General features: G+C 35.4%; 1 protein-coding gene across 4 annotated transcripts in view; it reads right to left on the bottom strand.

Annotated features, from left to right (window-relative positions):
• Positions 1 to 23718, bottom strand: part of LOC129243560 (potassium channel subfamily T member 1) — a 180165-nt gene that overhangs the window by 53494 nt on the left and 102953 nt on the right. For all 4 annotated transcript variants that reach the window (XM_054880657.1, XM_054880656.1, XM_054880660.1 and 1 more), the window contains exons 12-13: positions 20876 to 21025; positions 20378 to 20586 (exon numbers count right to left, since the gene is read on the bottom strand). In XM_054880657.1, the coding sequence (XP_054736632.1) occupies positions 20378 to 20586; positions 20876 to 21025 (359 nt within the window). The remainder of the gene's footprint in view (positions 1 to 20377; positions 20587 to 20875; positions 21026 to 23718) is intronic.

The following is a 23718-nucleotide window of genomic DNA, read 5'->3' as shown; positions in this document are numbered from 1 at the left end:
GGAAATTTTGGATGAAATCAGTGCCAAAAATGGCAATTATATCTATTGTGAATGAAAAATAATGAAACTTTTAAAGAGAAGAATAAGAAAGACTGGATGCGATGCTAGTTTGCACAAACACTTTCGAAATTACTTTAATTGTTTACATATTTCAGAGCAGTTTGAGAAATTGCAATTTTGGATTTTTTTAAATAAATAATTATTTCTTAGTATTAGGCCAGCTTATACCCGTATTTGTTGCCTGAAGTCCATCTTTTAGTGGCAATGCCATTCCATAAGCAAATCGGCTGTTCACTAATCCGCGTCACAACCATCTTTCACACTACGATTTTAATCAGAATTGATTGCGCCGGTAATCCCGCTTAATGCCGCCGTCTGTCAAGGCCATAAATTACGTATCGAAATAAGTACTTACGTAATATTGGAAAGATATTAAATTTTTAAAGTCAAAGAAAATATATCTTAGAAAAATTGCTAAATTAATTTAATCTAAGTTGTTTTTTGTAGGCGACAGATAATACAGGATCACAGTTTATCCAAAACTTTTAATTTTCAAAAAAACAAAACAAAGTCGGCATATCGTCTTGCAACTGGTTCGGGGAACTGATGTCAGTCCATCTAAAAGTTTCTTGTTTTGTCTACGTGTTTTGACGTGATCCAAAAAGCTTCGCTAGAGGCTGACGGCTTTCAAGCCACTAGATTGTTAGCTTGAAAATATAATATATGAGTACATATATTCAATTGGAAATTATTAGCTTGAAAATATAGTATACATAAATTCAATAGGCTTAGGCTATACTAAAGATCACCGGGATTCTGTGATCCTGATTTTTTTTGTTACCGAAAATCCCGAAACTAGTAAATTAAAATCCCGGGACGTTGTTTCAAATTTTTTCCATCAGATGCAATTAGTTAAATTTTTATTACAAAAATCGCCCTTTTTGAGGAAAACAAAGCTTTATTTGCTGCATTGGCTGAGGATTAAGCGTTTGTAACAGTTGTTTTATGAAAAAGTGGAGTTTTTATATGGCAGAGAGCTCTACCTAGCAGCTCACAAAAATCAGAGTTAATAAAAAGTCGTATGATATACCAGTAGTTTTGATTAGGGAAATCGATATTTTTTCTAATGATGGTGACGGATGCTATTACCTTTAGAAATAATTTCAACTTATATCAACAATCCAACCAACAAGTGTTGAAGCTGAAACGAATTTCTCATCTGTTAACTTTGTATACAACAAATTCAAGTTCCGCTTTAATTTCTTTACGATCACACTTTGATCAAAACAAATACTTTAATTTTAAATAGTAATTCGCTAATATATTATAAATTCACCAAATTCTATACTTCGTTTCAATTCGGGACAGTGCCGAAATACCGGGATTACAAAATAAGATCCCGAACATTTCAGAATTTTCCTAAAATTGACTTCCCTGATACTTTTCTCTTACCCACTATGTAAAATTCTGAGTGTATTAATGTACCGGCACAGAAATAAATCGATGGCTGCGTAGATATCGGAGAGAGAGCCTGGCACCTCCTACTGAAAATAATTACCTATCCGTGGAACTGCTTATGTTAAGATATCAGAATTTGAAAAATCTACCAATAGCGAAATAGATAGATGCCAAAAAGGCAGGGTTGAAGTTCTACTTCAATTTATGGCGTCCGTCTTGATGTTCTTTTACAAGAACGGCAGGTGACTTTTATAAAAAGAGTTTTTTCCATGGCGGAAAGCTGGTTTGCCATTGCCTGCCGAGGGGTGACCGCTATTATAAAAATCGTTTCTATCATTAGGTATTCATGCTCACCCGGGGTTTCGAGCACGGGTCCTACTGAGTGGTAGCTATCCAATATTTCGACTACGGCAGTCGTTTTTTTTGTTCACATACTTGCATAATATTTCCATATGTTATGGCGGTGGGCAATATGACTATATGACTTTTGAGGAAATTTATAAACAAAAACTTTTAGCCTTTCTGCGGAAACCCGAAAACTGTAATATACTTGTATAATAGACCCCTAGGTACAGATTTTCCTATGAGCATTTATATGAATTTGAATATGAAACAAAATTTTATCAGTATAATGAAAAATTATGAAAATTTGGAAGAAATTTTAAGGTAGAACAATGAAAGTGGTGACGAAAATGACGAGAATGAGGAGGATCCTTTTTTTGCGCTTTTTTCTTGCTCACTTCGCTCGGGAGCATAGGGCCTCGACAAGACTCTTCCATCGTACACGGTTTTGGGCTGTTTTGTTTTTGCGCCGTCTCGTGTGATGTCTGTTAGCCCGCGCAACATCGATCCTCTGCAAGTATTTTTTGCCTGCCCGCGACCTCTACTCCCTAGCGGGTTCCAGCTGAATGCCATTGGGAGGATCTTATGACATACGAAATTACTTATTTTCGTAAAATCGAAATCTCTCTAATCTCAGAACCTCATTAAATCGTAAAATATTAGTGAAATCTTGCGAATACGAATTAGCGGGATTCCACTGTACTAATGACTTTTCTTTTCTTTTTTATGAGTGTGTATATGCATGTATATTTTTCGATAAAAATGTTTTTTTAGTTCCTAGTGCTCTTCAAGTTTTCAAGTTCCTATTCTGGATTAAAATAAAGACACAACTATAATTTTTGCAAATTTTACTAGGTTGTTCAATAAGTTTTGCGGTGCGATAAGAGAGGCCGTTACTACCAGTCTACATTTTTTTGTTATGTTGGTACACTCTTCATATGAACGTATGTTAAGTTTCATTTCAATCTGTAAATTCATTCTTTGTTTAGAAGCCTTTCAGTATCAATGGAAAAAATCAAATATCCTGCAGGGATAGAAGTTTTATTTTAAGAAGGTCTAAAAGCAAAGGAAATTTATGAAGGAGTGTTGAAAGTGTATAAGGACTTTTCGCCATCAATTAAGGCAGTAGAAAGATGAGTTCCTGAACTTAAACTGGGCCATACCACCCTTGAATATGATCCATGCCAAGGACGTCCGAAAACAGTAACAACACCAGAAATCGTAGAAAAAATACAGAATATGGTATTGGAAAATCTTCAAGTGACGGCAAGAGATTTAGTAGGTATCTCATTGACGGTGTAACTAATATTTTGAAGTATTGGGTTTCAGAAAGCTGTGTGCGCAAAACCATATTCGAATGTGACTTTTTCATCAACATTCAGTGCGTTTTCGAAATTATTAAGTGGATTTTGTGTGTCGATACATCACCGCGGATGAACCCTGGGTCTACCACCATGATTCTAAATAAGAGCAAGAAGCTAAAGACTGGTGTGAAGCTGGTTCTTCGTCTCTAAAATGAGTTCGTGTTCACAAATCGGCCAAGAAGGTGGTTGGCATCAGTTTTTTGGGATGCGAAAGGAATTTTGCTTGTGGATTAGTTGCGAATTGGTAAAGCAATAAATTCTGAATATTACTGTAACCCTTGAGACCAGCTGAAGGAAAAAAATCATGAAAAAGACCCAGTTTGCAAAAGAACAAAATTATTTTTCACAAGATCATTATGAAAATAGCTAAAAGCCATGAATCGGAGTTCGAATTGTTGGAGTATCCCCCGTTTTCAACAGATTGGACCTCTACCAACTTCCATCTGTTTGCAGACCTAAGAAAATTCATCCGTGGAAAGCGTTTTTAATCAAATGTGACTTCACCATTCTGTGGAATCGTATTTTTCAGCTCTTCCAGATTCTCACTTCAGGGAATTCATGAATTGGAATCTCGTTGGAACAAGTGTATTGATATTTAGTGAATATTGAATAATAAAGTATATTTCATACCATAAAATTGCGTTTTTCTTACAGAACCGCAAAACTTATAAACAGCATGGCTTTGAATATCTCCTAAATAAGTGGTTTATGAAAAAATCATAATATTAGCTCTTTTATACACTTAGAAGCAAACCGTGAATATTTCACTCATATAAACTTTTGACCTACAAGTGTCCCTTCTTGTGACTTTAAGTGGTGAAAACAAAATTTTTCGAAACTGAGTTTTTCTGACGGCGAAAAAAAAATATTTAAAAAATAATGATTTATATCACTTTCACGCCTTGTAATAGGCTATTTAGTGTAGTCTTATTTCATATTCGATTTTTTAATTAAACTGAATCTTGAAATGAAATAAAAACGCTAATTTAATTTATTTTTTAGCAACTATGAAAATATGCTTGGGTAAAAAAAAATTTGAACACTTTTGCAAATTCCATACACATTTTATGGCGTTCTAATGTACATACTTACATATGTGCATATGTAACCTACATCAATATTGTTTTATCAGCCTGCGATTCATTGAAATAACTAACTCTTCCGTTTCCATACATTTGGCCATCTGACTTCACATGATCGTCTTAATCAAAATTACGGCCAAATGAATAGTTTTTCATAAAAAGCCAAAATTAAAAAAATGCAAATGCATTGAAATATCAGCGGGAGGTATATTTAAAAATTAGAAATTTTTCAAACGTATAGTAAAATATGTAATCAACCTTTTAAATAATTACAGAATAACATGAAATGGGCGTTGACATGCAGCACAGTTCAGTGAATTTCATACGGATATCCAATGTGATTCTCTATAGATGCAAAAGTACGAGTGCGTGTTGGCTGATATTTAGACACGTGCATCACGTGGTTGCATGCAACGGCATCCAGCGGAAGTGAAAGTAAATGGAGGCGTTGACGCTGAAACGGTGATTAAGGCATCAAATACCAACACATACACACACGCATGCACAAAAGCAATTGCACCTAAACATAGATGGATAGACGAACAAGAGCATGCGATTAAATGCATTCGCCTATAAATACACACACACACATCACTATACTACAACATAGGTATGCATGCAATCACATCCGAGTGTACTAACACGCATGCGCATGCAACTATGTGAAAATAACAGCAAATGAGGCAACATAACGGGACATGTTGTGGCTTTGTGATTGTCGATAGTTAACTGGTGATGTTGGCGGCGTTGTGAAGGATGCCCGGTAATGCATAACTAACTGATTGTTTTGGTTATGCGGTTAATGTGGCGGTCGGACTCGTGTGTGTTTACGTATCGCTTAGACGCGGTTAGGATTGTGGTGGCATTTAGAGGCAAGGAGGTGGGGACAAGTTTGTCGACTATATCTGGGCAGGAGATTGTGGGCTACTTACAAAGTAATAAATAAAAAAAAATAAAAATAAAATAAATAAATAAAATATTATGGACTGTTAAGCATTCATAGGCGACGGATATGAGCGGAAGTGAGTATCCAAAATTAGAATAACGGATTGTTTGGAGCGGGGCATTGATTTAGTTTCGAATACACTTGAAATTAGGAGGGATCGAACAAACGTGCGTACGAACGAGCCAATGAACCAGCAATTGAGCGAGCGAGCGAGCGGTAAGTGGAATTAGAAATACTTAGAGATATATAAAAATACAGATGTTGTTGTGTTGTTACACTCACGCACGAATAGTGTCATTAAATCACTGTCACTATAGGGTGGGTGCCTTCCAGCAATGGGTGTGCCAGCGCCCGAGTCCCCGGTGGGACTGTGGGGCACGCGTACACAGACGGATGGCACCGGTGCCAGTGCCATGCGATTGATTGATGTTGATGTACTAATGGTGTTCGCCGGTGTAGTTGATGATGTTGTTGTTGTTATTGTTGTTGCTACATTCATATTCACAATGGTGCTATTCGTGGTGATGGTAGTATTGTTGTTGTTTATTGTTGTTGTGCTAACTAAATATAATGGTATGATTGTAGTAGTACATCTACGCGTACATACAAATCTATGGACTTTTGACAAAACAACTTATTTGACTTTAGCAGCTAAATTTCAAAAACAAAATCTACAGTCCGCAAAAAATATATAGAACACCTCAATATTTTGACAAGATTTGACTATCTATTAATTTTTTTTTTAATTTAAAATATTTTTTTTATTAAGTTTAGTTCTACATATATAACACCTTCTATGTTCTTGTTCTGCATTAGCCAGAACCCGAATGAAATGCCTAGGAGCTCTACAAAATGAGAAATTAGAATGTCTCTCGGCGTATGGGCTTCATGGCTTACTGAGATTCGCAAAGGACGCTTATTAGAAGAAGCTTACCACAAAGAAACGTAAAGGTCAAGCTCCATCTGGTACCTCTAATGACCAATAGATCTATATGATGGCTTTCAGCCAGCCAAGTCAACCTAACCACTTACCCTTTAATCTTGTTGGATTTGTTAAACTATAAAATATGTAATTGAAAAATATTTGTAATCTGTCTAAATGTCATACTGCACATTTGTCTGAAAATACTTACACTGAAACAAAAATCTAAACTTATTGAAGTAAGAAACTACTCGAAGGAAAAAAAGCCTTTAGTTTTATAACGAAGACTATATTTATACAAGTTTCAGACTTTGTGTAAGATTTGTAAGAATTCGACAAATTTTCATACAAATTTTAAACTTTTGAATCAGAATTATAGAAAAAAATGGGTACACAATTTTAAAGCCCATTTTTTGTATAATTAAAGTGCAAGCTGGAAGTTGCTAGAATTGATTGATCGTTGATTGAAGAAGATTTTTTCCCCTGACGGTGTTGCTCATTTGCTCCGTATATAAAATAAATGTTTTACATCTGTTTTATGGAAAAAATCGCAACACCATCAAGAAAAAAAAAATTGAAAAAATTAATGGAAGTTTTTGGCTGCTTCAAACTTGCACTTTATTATATTAAAATTTCATGGGCTATTAGGCTGCGTGTCAAATATTTTTCTATAAAATTAAAAAAAAAAACATGGCATTGTAACGAAAAGTTTGCAGAATTTTTCTAATTTTTGCACAAAGTAAAAAATTTAGACTTCAATGGTTTTTGCCAGACAATGAGGTATACTTTCGTAAAAAATAAAAATCATTGAACCACAAAAAATAAAAAAAATATTCAAAGCTAATTAAAATGTTGAGGAGCTATAATTTTTTCACGGACTGTATATTATTTACATAGTTCTATTTACAAAGTTGTGACTTCTTCAGCCATAGCTATGAAAAATCCAAGGCTTAAGAGCTGAATTAGTATCCAAAAATTTTGTGCTTGGTAGATAAGAAGTACTAAGTCATTTTCTGTTGCTTCGTTAAAAGTGTATAAATATGTGTTTATATGGTTATAAAAGATTTGCTAAGTATTGTAATTTAATATTTATAACTTTTTAATTAACTAAATATTTATTTCATACACTTTTGTTTTATTAAAATAGCTAAAATGAGTTTGTAAATCACCGACATATATTGAGGCAAGCGATTGCTTGGGCCAGTCACACCGAACCACTCTTGAGAATTATAATTACAAAGTATGCAGCTGAAGACTTCCAGGAGATCTTAAAAATCAACATTAACTATAGTTAAGTAACCAATTTAGAAATTTAAATCCGCAAATTTAGCTCACACTTGGTAGGTAATCAATCGATAAGTTAATTCTAGCTCGCCGAACAAACTTAGAGTTTACACAGCGGTTCATATTTATGCCCGTTGTGTAGTAAGCACCACCTTGATCAATAATTTACCAGACCAACCACCAGGTGACGTTCTAAGCGAGCTCATTTGATTTCTGTTTTTTTTTTTTTTGTTTTTGTGCTAGGTTCCCACATCCGTGATTAACGGTCCTACCAAACTTTTATCGTGAAAGTTACGCCATCTTGAGTAAATCTACAATACTTCTGCAAGTGATTTCGATTTTTTATAGTTTTAACAATGGATTTGAATTTGTAACAACGAGTTTGTATTAAATTTTGCATTAAATCTTGCGTTAAAAATGCGTAAAATGCAAAGTAACCACCTAAGAGTTAGCAGAGGATTTTAACATAGCTTATGGCTCCGTTCAGGACATTGCAGTTATTAGTTTGAGTTTGCGTCGTACTAGTGCAAAGTTAGTCACAAACGTCCTGAATTTCATGCAAAAAAAGTTACCGGAAATGAGTACAACATACAACTCAGGCATCAGGCGAGTAAATAGAGAGCTCCAAATGAACCAATAGTAAAGTGACCACGTCGGTTTTAGTAAAAAAAAGCAATGTTCACGGTTTTCATGGATTAAAATGGTTTGTACACCACACAATTTTGAAGGTGATAAAATGACTTTTGAGGAAAAAACTTGTCTTTCGAATTTTCTGAAAATATTGCGAGAACTTATTTAACCTAGCCTTATCCTATTTCGGGTCAGTTCTTCTTGTGCGAAGTATGGAGTTTACGCGGTCATGAGTCGTCTGATGTTTCTGCAGCGCGTGTCGTTTTCAATGGTGTTTTTCCAGGTTTTTGGTGATCTGCCCGGCTCTCTTTTCGCCATCTGCAACTGCAATACTTGCCTCGCTGTGTTTTCCTCTGGTCTTCTCATTACATTTCTGTACCAGCGTAGGTGGTTTTCTTAAGCCTTATGTGCTGTTTGGGGCAACTTTATTGCTACTAAGAATAAAGGTGCTTGGAATCTTCTGCAGCAGTGTCTGAGATGGGTCAGCGGCATACCTCAGAATCTGTCGAGTTTACTCCAGTTTACGTGGCACAGCCCAGCACTCGGGTGCATATGTCATACTTTTGAAGATTTTACCTCTTCATTTTTGAGGAATTGTCTTGTCACACAAGACACTAGAGGCTGCTCTTCAGCTTGGTCATCCCCATTGAATTCGGTGAACAATTTCTAGTTCGAAGGTGCCATCTTCGCTGCCATGCGAGCCCAAGTATTTAAAGCTATCAATGATTTTGAGATGGGCGTTGTTTATTGTAAGAGCTGGACTGTGAGAGTGGCTCGTGTGGTTCATATATTAGTATAGGCAGAATTCCTCGTTTGGGTGTTAGCTGAGCTTCTTCTACCAAATGCAGGGATCTACAGTTTTATGCTGTCTCTGAACTGCAGCTGGTTTTGTATGAAGAACCCCTTCATGACAGAAATACACTCGGATGGGCTCGAAGTACAGCCGAAAGGCGATCGATTTAGAAAAAACCTTTTCTATCGTTTGGTTCTTTCAGTACCCTCGAATGTTAGTGACGCATAAATCCATTCGGCTATGGCGACTGCTATGGGCAAAATTCTATGACTTTTTTTATTTGATTGAAGTGGTTTAGCAGGAACCGTAACCAGATTGTTAAATACTCATATAACATCAGTTAAGCGGTTGCATTCATATGCAATAGTTGATACATATCAACTCTACGTAGAAGAATGGGATGCTCTCGAAATTCGACAAAAATAATCTAGATTCGCTCTGGAGAGAGTAGGTTTGCATTTCGTTTTTCGGGGTAATAACTTTAATGGATTTTAAATAAATTCTAAGATAGTGATCGCTAAATATGATTAAGCTTAAAACTTAACTTCTCAAAGATCGATTAGTGCAAGACGATAAGTGATGGAGTTTGCCATTCTAGTTTCTCTGTGTATTCATTTTCACCGATATGATAGACTTTGCCGTCAAAGAGGAATATGCATTTCCTAATTTTCTAAAGTCTATTAGAGATTGAGTGGATAAATCTTCACCATGTAATAAGCTCCATTTTAGACTTGACATGTAGACTGGGGGGAATTTCTTTTTATTCGAAAGTAATCACGCTTGGGCCACAATTGGCCCCTTGTCTTACCCAAGAGTTGGTGCAAAGGCGTGACCTTTAAATTTAAACTCTAAAGTTGTTGGAATAGTGCCGTTGAGTGAATTAGGCATGCATCGATGCTTGGCACGCATATTTTTGCAAGTTTGTTTATCTCGTTTCGCGGCCTCTGTACACAAAGTGAATTCATAATCGCTGGTATTGTTACTTTAATGGCTGCCTGGCTGTCAATGAAGGTATTTCCATTAGAATTGTTGTTGTTGTTATTGTTGTAGTATAAATATTCCCTATACTTATATAATATATGGAATGTTGCCGAAGTCCTTAGGCGGATATAAGTCCGGGTCGTTCCGAAGAAGCGATTGTCGGGGGAACGCCCATTAGAGTTGTTTTCTCAGCAGCTTTGGATCGAGCCCAGATGCCGGCTTTTGAAGTATTGCAGGGGTTAATTAGGAAACGTAATAGGACACAGCCTCTGCTACTCCTTAAGTTATTTTATAGGAGTTTAAAACTTGGTGACTCGAAGTGGGTATATATTAGGGCTCTTAAAATGACTCGTAGTGTTGGCTATTTACAAGTAGTTAACTGAATATTCGGACAATATTCAATGCATGATTATTAACAGTTTCATGACATTCGAATAGAAACACGCTTCCGATTTTTTATCTATTATTCGAATTCAACCTCGACCTATTCAAATTTTACAATATTACTCGATTCGAGTCATTGAAATTCAAGTAAACGAGTCTTAGCGAAAAAAATGTTAGTCTGTAATCGGAAAATGAGTGCACGTAAATGAAGTTGGGTCTGGGATATTTTCGAAAAGTCCCAAGACGAGAAGCAGGTGACTTGATCCATCTATGTTGGCGAGTTGATAAGTTATGTCTTCTCTACCTCAACGTAAAATAAGCCTCTGTTACGGATCCATAAGAAAGTGATATGTAAGTATTCCCTAAAGCTTCTATAAAAATTTTTAGCGATAACAAAATCCAAATCTAGTTCAAATCTACTCCCGAAGAGCCCAACGGGGAAAATTCCTGAACATAAGGAAAAAAGAAGCAGCTGCATAAGAAGTGGCAGCCGTTTGCACTCATAGGCGTGAAGCAATCATTTCGCAAGCAGTACATAACTCGTTTAATTTCAAGTAAAATGTAACCATTATCAATTACGTCTTCGAATGGCTTGAAAGAGTTTATGAATGTATGTATAGGGGCTTGGCTTCAAAAGTCCGTGGCATTTGAATAATTGAAATTCAAAGGTTAATCGAATATTTGAAAATGAGCTGTCAACCGAATAGTCAATAGCGTTCGAGTATTCGAATATTGCCTACCGCATAATTTTATTCAATTAAATATGGTATTCGAGTAATTCGAATACTCGATTAACCGCGTAGTAAGAGCCCTAATATGTATTTACAATTAAACGAACCATAAATCCTTTTCCCTAAATTTATGAGATAATTTGAAATAAATCTCAAACTCAGCTATTTATTTTGAATATTTTATTTGCCCTTGAATATATAATGTTGTTTATAGCAAATTTTAACCGCATAGACATTTTTATTTCATACGCCTATCTACGCATAATTTATTGCACGGCTTGATAGCTGCAGTAAAAAAATGTTAATGGTTCTTTGATGAATTTATGACAAAATTAAATTTATGCTGTAATTTGTTTTAACTTTCGCAAGTAGCAGGACTCATTTTTGATGGCAAGCATGCACATTGAAATATTTGTAAAAAAAATTGATGATTTATTCCATTTGCACATTTCATAATTCATTTATAAACCAACGAAAAGTTGAAAAGTGAAAATGTATACAAAAAAAATAAGCGAGTCGGGGAACATGTGACAGCCTGATCAACATGTAGCAGGTTAAATAGAAGAAGCAATACAGCAGGAAAGAGACAGAGAGAGCGAGAGAGAGGAGAGTATGAGCGAGTTTATGCAGACAGAGTGACAGTGTGACGTTATTAAATCAAATGCAAATAAACCGACAAGTAAACAACGGAATAAGCAAACGGACAAACAAAACAAATAAACAGGGACAACAAAAAACGGCGAGAATGAGTAAATGAGGTAAACATTGACATAAAAAACGTACGAATAAATCAAAATTAACGCACACACTGACACATTACGAAAGCGATACATTTTTACTGCACTCAATACAAATACTTAGTACTTATTTAGTAATTGCTGTAATTCCTTTTTCAATTTGTACTCAGAAACTTAGTATGCAGTAGCATACAATTACAATGTCAAAACTGTCTACACCTACAATGCGTATATTAGGGGTGTCCTTATTGTTGTAGTGTAACATTTATAAATAGAAGCTTATATGTTCGAGTATCACATTTGGATTTCTTCATTGTAAAAAGGAAATATTTATTTATTATAGAATTGTAATTTTTTAGTAGGGTGAGTTGCGGTAAAAATTCTGTCACTTCTATTATAATTATAAAGTTGGTGTAATTTTTATTAAGGTGAGTCACGGTAAAAATTTAGCCATTTCTATAACTACGTCAACATTCAGTTCTATTAACCGATGGATGTAAAAATCATGCATGTTTAAAATACTTAAGGCTAGTTTACATAGACGTTAAGGGATGACTAGCCATACTCGTTCATAATGAAAAATGTCCCAATATCGTTTCGTTGAGTGTATGTTTAAAACGGTTTCTCATAACATTTATTGCTAGAGTTTTATGGGATCCGGCACTCGAAGTGTAACCAACTTCAGACCGCTGGCGCAGCTGACGCACGGACATCAGTTGTCTGTTAATTGGCTAAATGACAGTCTAGAGTATTGTTTACAAGCGCGCGGAATCTTGTTGCGGAGAGTAGGCACGAAAAAAGAAAATTAGTTATGGGTTTTAAACGTAATAGTGTGATTGCATTATATTTGGCGACAACCAGCGATTTTTCGTGAACTCGAGCACCTTAAAGTAAATAAAGTTTTTGCGTATCGCGCCATTACTCGTTACAATGCATGGTAGCATTGCGAAACGTCATGAAGGGATCAGTAAAAGCCTGCAATGTAATGTGAAATGGTTCAAAAAGCGAAAAAGAACAAATATTTCGGTGGTAGACCATTGACGTTTCAACAGGACTCGGCACCGTCTCACAAAGCTAAGTAATTTTCCAAACTAAATTTATGGCCTTTGTAATTGATTACACTTCGAATACCGGACCCAGTAGTAACGCGCAAAATCTTGTTCAAAGCGAAATAATTATAAGACCAAAAACGTTTGCTTTTAATTTAAAAGTTTATATTGTTCAAATTACTACGAGGGGTGCCTTTTATATCTCGGGATTTGGCAACCCTGGTGTTGCAATCTGGCAACTGACAGCTGTATCGCAAAGTTTGACATTTTTTGGCTTTTACGTACTCAGAACGTTTTGAAATACCAGCGCTATTTGTGTTGTTTACAGTAACTTAAAAGATTCATTTTGGTCCAAAAATGGAATTAAATCGTGAACATTTTCGTGCGATTATTTTTTACAACTTTCGACGTGGATTAACTCAGCAACATTGCATGGATGAACTTAACTCATTTTTTGGCGATGAAGCTCCATCAAGGACCAGTGTTTATCGATGGTATGGTGAATTCAATGGTGGTCGTAGTTCACTCCAAGACGAATTTCGTGAAGGTCGTCCAAAATCAGTTGTTGTTCCGAAAACCATTGATGCTGTGCGCGAACTGATATTGCAAGACCGTCATGTGACCTATCGTGAGATTGAGACAATCTTGGGCATTAGTGGGACCAGCATACATTCAATATTGCATAAACATTTGACTGTCAAAAAAATTTGTTCGCGTTGGATCCCACACAATTTGTCAATCGCTCAAAAAAAAACTCGTGTCGATTGGTCGAAGGAAATGCTAAAAAAATACGATCGCGGGGCTTCGAAACACGTCTATGACATCGTGACAGGTGATGAATCATGGATTTACGCGTATGAGCCCGAAAGTAAACAGCAGTCGACTGTATGGGTGTTTCAAGATGAGCCAAATCCAACAAAAGTTGTTCGCGCACGAAGCACCTCCAAGCAAATGGTCGCCTGTTTTTTCGGAAAAACTGGACATGTCCCAACCGTACCACTAGAACAACGCAGAACAGTAAATTCTGAGTGGTACACAACCATTTTTTTGTTGTTGTCTTCCAAGAAATTAGGAAAACCAATCGCCAAAGACGGATCACTCTTCACCAGGACAATGCGAGCTCTCACACATCGGCTCAAACAACTGCATTTTTGAGCACCCAAAACATCGAATTAATGGGTCATCCGCCGTATAGTCCTGACTTGGCACCGAATGACTTCTTTTTATTCCCGTACGTAAAAAACAAACTGAGAGGTCAACGTTTTTCGACACCTGAAGAAGCGGTTGCGGCATTCAGAATGCATGTTTTGGAGGTACCTGATTCAGAGCGGCAAAAGTGCTTCGACAATTGGTTCAAACGCATGCAAAAGTGTATAGATCTTCATGGAGAATATTTTGAAAAACAATAAAATGATTTTCGATGATTAAAATTTGTTTTTGTTCTCTAATCCCAACATATAAAAGGCACCCCTCGTATATTTGATTTTGATTGCTTTTTCTCGTTCTCATATTTATGTGGTTGTTTTAGTTTAGAAACAAAAAATGTGCCAGGCGGAAAAGCTTTGTCTGAATTTTTTTTTTTTTTTTTTTTTTTGTAAGTATTTTATTTGCAATCTATCTTAAAATAATGATATTCAGCAAATTAGGTCTTATTATCTAATAGCAGCGGTAGTATTTGCATAAATGCAAAACTACTTATAAAATTACGATATTTGTTCTAATATTTGATCTTAAATGTATTAAATTTCAATTGTACTAATGAGTTGCTTATCTTCATATAGGAACTTATGTATTTTGTTTTTTATTTAGTGTTGATTAAATAATTTAATTCAGAAAAATTAGAGAAATGGCAAGTCTAAGATATGATTACGCTTCAGTCGTATTGTTTCATTACTTGAGTCTAATAAGCATATAGCATTCGTATTTACATGGTTTGACAGCCGTGCAAGATATCTGTTAGAAAAGTTTGGAATTTCACTCTTTACAAATGGGATATCTAAGTCCTTATGTATTGCTTCATTTGTGACGAACCAAGGGGCGTTAACAAGTGCACGCAAAGTTTTTGATTGGTAGCGTTGCAGGATTTCTATATTCGATTTGCTAGCAGTTCCCCAAAGCTGTATACCGTAGGTCCATACAGGCTTTAAAATAGCTTTATATAGTCTTATTTTGTTTTCAAAACTAAGCTGAGATTTACGACCAAGCAGCCAGTGCATTCGCTTGGTTTTATTTTTAAGCTGCTCTTGTTTGGCCTTAATATGGGATTTCCAAGTAAGGCGTCGATCTAAATGCATTCCTAAATATGTCACCTTAGTATTCATTGGTATTACAGCATTATTTAAAAATATTCTAGGGCAGTTATCTTTTCTTAACGTAAAGGTGACATGGGTAGACTTGTCGGAGTTAACTTTGATCCTCCATTTATCAAGCCAAATTTCTAATATATTTAATTGGTTTTGCAGCAAAGAGGATGCTGTTGCAGGTGAATCGCTAGAAGCTATGAAGGCTGTATCGTCAGCGTAAGTAGCCACTTCAACTTCTTCTGTTATTGGCATGTCGGAAGTAAATATTGTGAATAGGACGGGGCCCAACACACTACCCTGGGGCACACCAGCGCTAATATTATATATTTCTGAAGACGCATCTCGGTGTCTAACATAAAAGTGCCTTTCACTTAGATAGGATTTAAGGATCAAATAGAAATGTGCTGGCAGGAGTTTTTTAATTTTGTATAGAAGTCCCACATGCCATACTCTGTCGAATGCCTGTTGAACATCTAAAAAAGCTGCAGAACAGTATTGCTTCCTTTCTAGTGCATCCCTAATTACATTTACAACCCTGTGGCATTGTTCTGGTGTGCCATGTCTTGCCCTGAACCCAAACTGATGTTCGGGAATGATGTTGTGGTCCCCAACTACTGGTAACATTCTCTTCAAAAATATTCGTTCGAATATTTTCGAGAACGTTACAAGCAAACTAATGGGGCGGTAAGACTTAAGAAAGTTTTCGGGTTTATTTGGTTTTGGCACCATAACAACAACAGCACATTTCCATTGTGTTGGGTAGTGATTTATATTGAGAATGGCATTGTAGATTATTGTAAGGAATTCAATAGCTTTCTCAGGTAGAGCTTTAACTACTTTACTATCAATGCAGTCATATCCAGGAGCCTTGCAGTTATTTAGTCTAAGTATTTCTTCAGATACTTCACTATTTGATATCCGGCTGATCGGAAAATCCATTTGACATGGGGATTCAAGGAAATTTGTGAACTCCGCATCGTCATTGGCGGCAATTGGAAGATTTGGCTGAAAAATTTGATAGAGATGTTTGGCAAAAGCCTCTGTTTTACTTTCATCGCTTCTGCACCATACCCCATTAGAATCCCTAATGCTGACATTACGCTTGATCGGCCGCTTTAAATATTTAGTAGCCCTCCAGATTTTGTGTTCATCGTTTTTTGTAGGTTCAAGTGTTTTGATGAAAGAAGTAAACGATTGATTTCTGAGATCAGATAGTTTTGTTTTGAGTTCTTTCGTAGCTTTATTCAGTGCTCTTTTATTAGCGGGGTATCTGTTTTCCTGCCAGATTTTTCGTAATCTTCTTTTTTTATTAATTAGAAGTAGTATTTCAGGAGGGACTTGTACATGGTCATTAGAAGGGAGTTTCTCTCTCAAGGGGCTCGACAGATACGCTGCCTCATGAATAACATTAGTGAATGCTTCTATTGCTGCATCGAGTTCGACTCCTGTTTCTATTGACATTTTTAAATCTATATGTTTATCTATGCAATATTGAAAAGATTTTATGTCAGTTTTTGGGGTAAGGATCTTATACATCTTAGAAATATTGTGGACATTGTCATTGTACGTTACAATTAGAGGCGAGTGGTCGGAACTAAGCTCGTTACTATGCTGTATGCTCAGCCTTCGGCTGGGTATACCAGAGTATACGACAAAATCTAGGAGATCCGGAACTTTTCTTGGATCGCTTGGCCAATATGTCGGTGTGCCTGTTGACAAAATTGTATAGTAGTCTGAATTTGAGCAGTGACACAATGCGAGAGAATGCTTCAAAATTAAAAGAAGCAAAACTGTGGTTTTGCATTACTTTCTTTTGAAAGAAAAGTACGGATGTACGAAGAGAAGTTGTAAAAAACCAAAACTTAGAGCGCTAGAGCTGTTCGGGAAATCAAACGTTTAGCTATAAATAAATCAAAGAAATTGAATAACCCTGCTGAAATGGAACACACTCTAAATTTGGAAATTACTATCCGTCGTGTGCATAAAATGTTGCGAGTTGTTGTCTAGGATATATGAAATGAGTACTTAAACGCAAGTTAAACATGACACAAACAGATCAGATTGACATTTGCAGAAAAATACGAATTTCGGGAAGATAAATAGGAAAGAGTATATTTTTCCGATGAAAAAAATTCAATCTGAATAGGCCAGACGGTTCCAAATTTATTTGCATGATAAACGGAAGAAAAAGGAGGAGAGAATGGCTCATAATTTCGAAGTGGGTTTTGTTATGTGCCATTAGTGTCAATGGAAAAACGCCTATAGGATATTACATATCCAAAGACGAGGTAGGTAGGTTAAATAGTTGAAGTATCAGTCAGGCACACCTCAAGTAGCACTAAAGTGCAAATATTTAGATGTTGATGTAATGGAGAATATTGATGGGATTTAGGTTGGAGCACTACCTCAGGCTGTCAAAGATAGGAGCATCCAGTGACCTTAATCGTTTAGCTTCCAAACTCGGAAATTTACAGAAAAAGTGCTCACCAGTCTTCTTTTCTGAATGGTCTTCACAGCTACTGTAATGGTGATTAAATGGTAAACCAATTTTTCTGGATGTTTTCCGGTCGTTAAGTGGCCGGTAAACATAGCTACGAGGCCAAAGTGTTTTCGAAATAGCACAGGAAGAAGTGGAGTTCCATTTGTTCTGCGCTTTTGTGAGAAATAAGTTTTTCAATTCCTTTTTAACAACAGTTAGGGAGATGCCGATGACCGGGTAGGAGATCTCTGAGACCAATTCAGTTGACCCCTTCCTGGCAAGCTCATCAGCAATTTCATTTGACTGCATGTCCATATATCTTGAATGAAGTACTTATTACTGGTTTTGATGATAATTTCGATGTCACAGTCGTTCATGCTGTCAAAGTAATAACAGGTCAATTTAAACTGGCCTGACTGCAACCTTGACCTTAATCCAATCGGAAATGTATAGGCAAGTCGAATGGTCAAATATTGATCAAAATATTATAAAAGACTTATCCAAATCGACTTCAATAAGTTATAATCAAAGAGGATTCTACACAAACTACTAAGCTCCTCAAAAATTTGCTTACTTTAAAATTGTAAGATTGGTCTTATAGAGTAATATGAAGAAATGACATCAAGCTATTTTTTATGGTGAGCAAAAAAATGTATGGCGATATTTGGTGGCTCATTAAATGAAAATATGTTTTTATATTTAGTTAGGGAGGCTCAACATCTCATTTGCTTTGGACTATGACAGTCTTACAGTAAATTAGCCATTTGAGGTAATTTTAACTGTATTTTAATTGTAATTTATCTCGATTAAATTACCGGACGTATTTTTGACTAAAATAATAAAAACTATCTCATGCTTTCAAAAAATATTTCTTTCACTTGATCTTTAAATGTACGGGTATGTTAAAAGTACATTGGGAGGACTCATCAAATATTAGACTAAATTTCTTTAGGCAGCAGCACTATTTCTAATTTTTTTACCGGGATCAGCTTTTCTTTTGTGATCCAGCGTCATCTGGTGCTTGTATTAGTCTCCTGGTGTCACATATAACATCGCACACAATTCATTGAAATCAACGATGATTGGAAATTTCATTAGCCGATAAATCTATTTATATGCGAACTCGATCTAAGACCTCAAGCTAAATCTCATAACAAAGTGAAAATATTTTTGGGTCGGAATTTTTTTAAGGGGTAACGCCACTGTGAAAATTCAAAAAAATCGAATTTTTTGCATAAATTGTTAATATAACTACTCAAGAAAATGTGGTACAAATTTTAAAGCGCAATTCGCTTTATTCCCGATTCTATGTGCTCTTAAGTGAGCGCCCGTTGGTTCGGCCCCGTAGCGCTTACGATACGATGCTTTATTTCAAACGCGTTTTTCTCGAAACGACGTTTTTTTGATACGGGGGCAACGATTTCTCGAAGACTAATGAACCGATTTTAATTTTCTTTTTTTTTTAATTTTTGTTATCGCATTGGCTATCGTTGTAGTAGCCGATTTTGAAAATTTTGAAAATAACTATTTTTTTGGGCCTGTTGAAAATCGAAAAAATGGTAAAAAACACACATCGAAATTCAAATCACCACCATTTTGTCAAAAAAAAAAAAAAAAAACACGGCTAAGTACAACGATAGCCACTATTTTGTAGATTAATAAAATTTTTGATTTTTTGATTTCAGACGATTATTCATTGCAGATGACGTAATTTTTTTTAAGACGTTACGTTTATTCATATAAATTTGTCAATTTTGAATATTTTTTAATAAAAATTTACATCAACATAGTTTAATACATATATAATGAATTGCCTTTTGTCCGATTCTCGAATAATTATTCCTACTTCCAAAAAAAATTTCCCAAAAATTGACTATTTTTTGGCCCCCCACAGTGGCGTTCGCCCTTAAGTAAATATGATACTACCGAGCTTCGACTTTGGCTTCAGTTGAGCATTTCTTTAAATTTGTTTGATCAAAAACTTTATGTATTTTCAGTTTTTGTAATATTTTGTGAATACTGCGATCAAGACCCACAATTTATCAACACTATCGACATTTTCTTTAACATCAAAAATGCCTGAACGAAATCGACGAAACCAAAATTGCACGTAATTAGCTGTTACAGTATCGGCACCATAAACACCATTTACAATTTCAGCGGCCTGGCTTGCACGTTCGCCTTTATCAAAGAGAAACTTTAAAGTGAGCACACAAATATGAGGCAATAAATTTTGTTATACGATGGGTTTTTTTCAAATAATTTAAATCAACTTGAGCCCAAATTAGAAAAACTTAAATGCCCTTTAAAAAAGTGTGACATATAGGGGCAAAACGGCAGGCAGGTGATCTAATACCCCACAGCTCTTACTTTTTCATAATTACCATATTGTTGATATATTGGCTCGAAGCGAGTCTATAAAACATGAGCCACTTGCTTTCAAATGCTCAGTTATTTTCTACTTAGATTATGGCAAGCAACGGAGATAGCTTATTTGATATTAAAATGCAATGAAAGTAACCTGTACGAATAAGGACACCCCTAGTGGTACTAATTGTTATTGTTTGTGTGTGTTTAAATTATATATGTATATAATTAGCTTTAAATTCGACGGAATCAAAAATGCATTAAATGCTACTTACTCAATTCATATGTACATACACTAGTGCACATACATACACACTTACAGCCAAAATACATGTATACAAAAGCGCATACGCCCACACCCACACACCCTCATGTAATACGATTACATATCTATGTATTTACGTGAAGACTTATACACGTAAATAAATAAGAAATTGAAATTTGAAACGAACAAAGTAAATCAGGCTTATTGGCTTTGCTGCCTGAGAAGATGACAAACAGAAATGGGACTCTGAGTTCACTTACCACCGTCTTTTGTCGTCGCTTGTGTATCCAAATTTTGATTTTGATTTTGATTGACAACAAATGCCGAATTCTCCTCCTTTGTGATGCTCATATAATAGCATGTGTCATCCTTCTTCATGATATGCCGCGGCCCGGGATTCAGTAAAATGGTATCCTCATAGAATTCAGGCAGCTCGGCTGGTCGCACGCCTACTAAAGCAACGCCATATCTGTGATATGGAAAATACAACAAGAAAAACCATTTAAAAAGCGATGAAAAATTTAGGTACATCAATGATTTTGAAACTACATCGTTGCAAAGCGCAAAATTCAATCAGCGTAAAATTAAATTTAGTTCAATTGCATGTCCATCAGTCAATTGGCAGCAGACGACGACGGCTATGCAAGAGCGCAAATGGGCCGAACAACAAAAACAAAAACACAAAATAAAACGTAAAACAAAAAACGAAAAATTTAATAAAAAAAAAATCCTGCATTTTTTGTGCTTCTTCTACTCACTTCCGATGCGAATGAAAGCTGGCGTAAGTGAAACTTTTGCCCTCGTACTCGCCGAAGAAGCGACTGTCGCCAAGTACAATGTGATAGATTTCGTTGCCCGAGCACTTGCCATAAAGGCGATGCCATTCCTCCGGTGATTGTTGGCCTTCCCTGCGAAAATACAATAAGAAAAATCAATGTTAAAATATTTGTTTTTGTATGTTTGTGTTTCCTATCAATAAGAGCAGTTAAAATTGCATTTTAGTAGCTTGTAAGCACTTTTTGTTTTCAGTAGCCGCCTCAGTGTATATGTGTGCCTGTTTGTGTGCGCTGAACTTTCATCAGAGCTCTGTAAGCACCCATCAGGGAAACGAATAAGTACCGAACTGTTCCGATTTTAGTGATTGACTGCTTACATTCGTGCCCCTTCTTTTTTACATATTAAAAACTGATGAAATTTTCACGGCGTCCTAGAAAGCATTCCTGTTTGGAACTAATACTAAATAATACAGACGAGATTTAGTTCGCCCCGCAGTTGTTTTTTTTTGTTGGTAGCTCCGAACCGGTGTAAGTTTCAAACTTTTACTCAGAATTAAAAAAGAAAAAAATTGTGTACGCAGTCTTATGCTCCATTAAATTTTAGCGGTGCACATTTTCTGTATATAATGAATGCACGTCATTTTTTTATATGGACAAAAATAGCTAACACTAGGAAAAGAATTGTCAAAAATCAACGCGAGTTTTGCCTTACTTGAAACTTGAAGTTTAATGCTTCAAAATTTGTGCTAAAAAGCTACATAACATAACAAAACTACAAAAGAAACCATGCTGATTAAAAAGTTTGAAGTTTTGGTAAAAATTTATTGAATTTTTATACACAGTTTGAGACTTGAATTAATATGTTATTTATTAAAGAATTAACTGTATTTTTCTAGAAAATAATAGAAATTTAAAAATTACTCAATAAATACTCGAAACTTGGCGCCTCCATATAAAGTGAAAAAATTTAATTAAAACACTGAGCCCTGGCAGCTAATATAGTTTTCCTTTTTTAGTAAAATAATAATTTATTGTTATTTTCCATATATTAAATAAATAAATAAATAAATAAAATTAAAACACTTCCTAAAATAAAATTTTTTAAGTGGTAAGGCAAACTGTTTCTATTTTTTTACATCTATTTAAGTGCGACATATTTTGGGTTTTATTATCGGTAACGGTTTAATAATCATTTGAGTTACTTGCTTGGGAATAATCAACGTATGATTAACTGTGAAAGAAACAGTCAGACGCAGATATTTTTTTCTTTTATTAAATGGAAAATGCTTTCTTATGTCTGTGCTTGTGCCTTATTAATAGCCACTCTAAAACTCTAACTAATGGAATTTGAAGTCGTTTGAATTTTAAAAGGTCATTTATTGGGTCGTAACTAGCAAAAATAGTTGCTTGAAAAATATTCTTTTATAATATAATATTTTAACTGTGAGGTTCTAAATTTTTTAAAATTTGTATAGGAGCTCCAATTATGAGGCACGTAATTTGGTGCATTGTTGGAGCCGAATAAATAAATAACAGCCAATACTCAACAGCCGAATCTATTATTACGCTGCTCCATCACCGTTTATTTTTTCCAGAATTGGGTGGTTTATTATATCTCAGCGACATTATACCTGTCTTTGCTACAAAGCATGAAAAAAGGGTGGAAAAACAAAAAAATACGGACGATTCAGCACTTAGAGAAGCAATATACCTATACAAGACGACTACGAAGAACTAAGCCTAGAGACTTGGAGGCCAACTCATTGTAGTTACAGGCTCCGGCTCTCGAAGTGAAACCAACTTCAGACCGCCCGCGCAGCTGATGCTCGTACATCTGTTGGTTTTCTAAATAACAGTCCAGAGTATTGCTTACGAGCGCGCGGAAGCATTTTGCCGAGAGTAAACGTGAAAAAGGAAATTACGTATGGGATTTCAAAGGTTATAGTGTAATTTCATTATATTTGGTAGGAAAATCCCAACACTTTAAAGAAAATAAAGTTTTTGTTTATCGCACCATTACTCGTTATAATGATACTGGTAGCTTCGCGAAACGTCATACAGGTGGTCATCAAAAGACTGTAACGTCACGTGAAATGATTCGAAAAATGAAGAAGCGACTTGAGTGAAATCCCCGGCGAAGTGCCAATAAAATGGCGGAAGAACTGAAAATATCTGACCATAGCCTCCGCCGCATACTGAAAAATGATATCAAAGTCAAGCCTTACAAGATCCAAATGGCGCATGATCTCACACCAAAGCAGCAACAAGTCAGACTTGAGAGAGCGAAGGAGTTGCTTCGCTTGGCCGAAAGCGGTCAATTTCCGAACATAAACTCGAAGAACGATAGGATTTATTTGCTATTAATTATACCGAAAAATATTACTTGTTAGCTTTGCTAGGTATAATTCTATGAAGAGTTAAGCTATTTTTTTGTTGGTTTTTTTTTAGTTTGCCACGCCATTCAAATGTATTATTGGATTAAACTTTATTTACATACACATATATGCATATGTATTTACTATTAGTATATTTTTCTAGTTAGTTTCTTAATTTTGTAAAAAAAAAAATAGATGACAACACCAGCGATTTTTTTTTATTTATTAAAGCTTGTTTTAGCGTCTTTAATCAGATATCCATATTTTAGTATTCAAACGAGATTTGTTACAAATTGCTATTTCCCAGCTAATATCATGTGGCAACACCAGATAAATCAAATTTTTTTTTTATTTCAGCTTGCTTCAAACCCTTAAATAGATCATTTTAATTCCATACTAAAGCGAAATTTGTGATATATTGTTATACTAATAAGGTTCAGGTGGCAATAC

This window comes from Anastrepha obliqua, chromosome 4, assembly GCF_027943255.1.
Source record: "Anastrepha obliqua isolate idAnaObli1 chromosome 4, idAnaObli1_1.0, whole genome shotgun sequence".
Taxonomy (NCBI): Eukaryota; Metazoa; Arthropoda; class Insecta; order Diptera; family Tephritidae; genus Anastrepha; species Anastrepha obliqua.
Note: the sequence above shows the minus strand (reverse complement) of the source record. Positions and strands in the feature narration are given on the sequence as shown.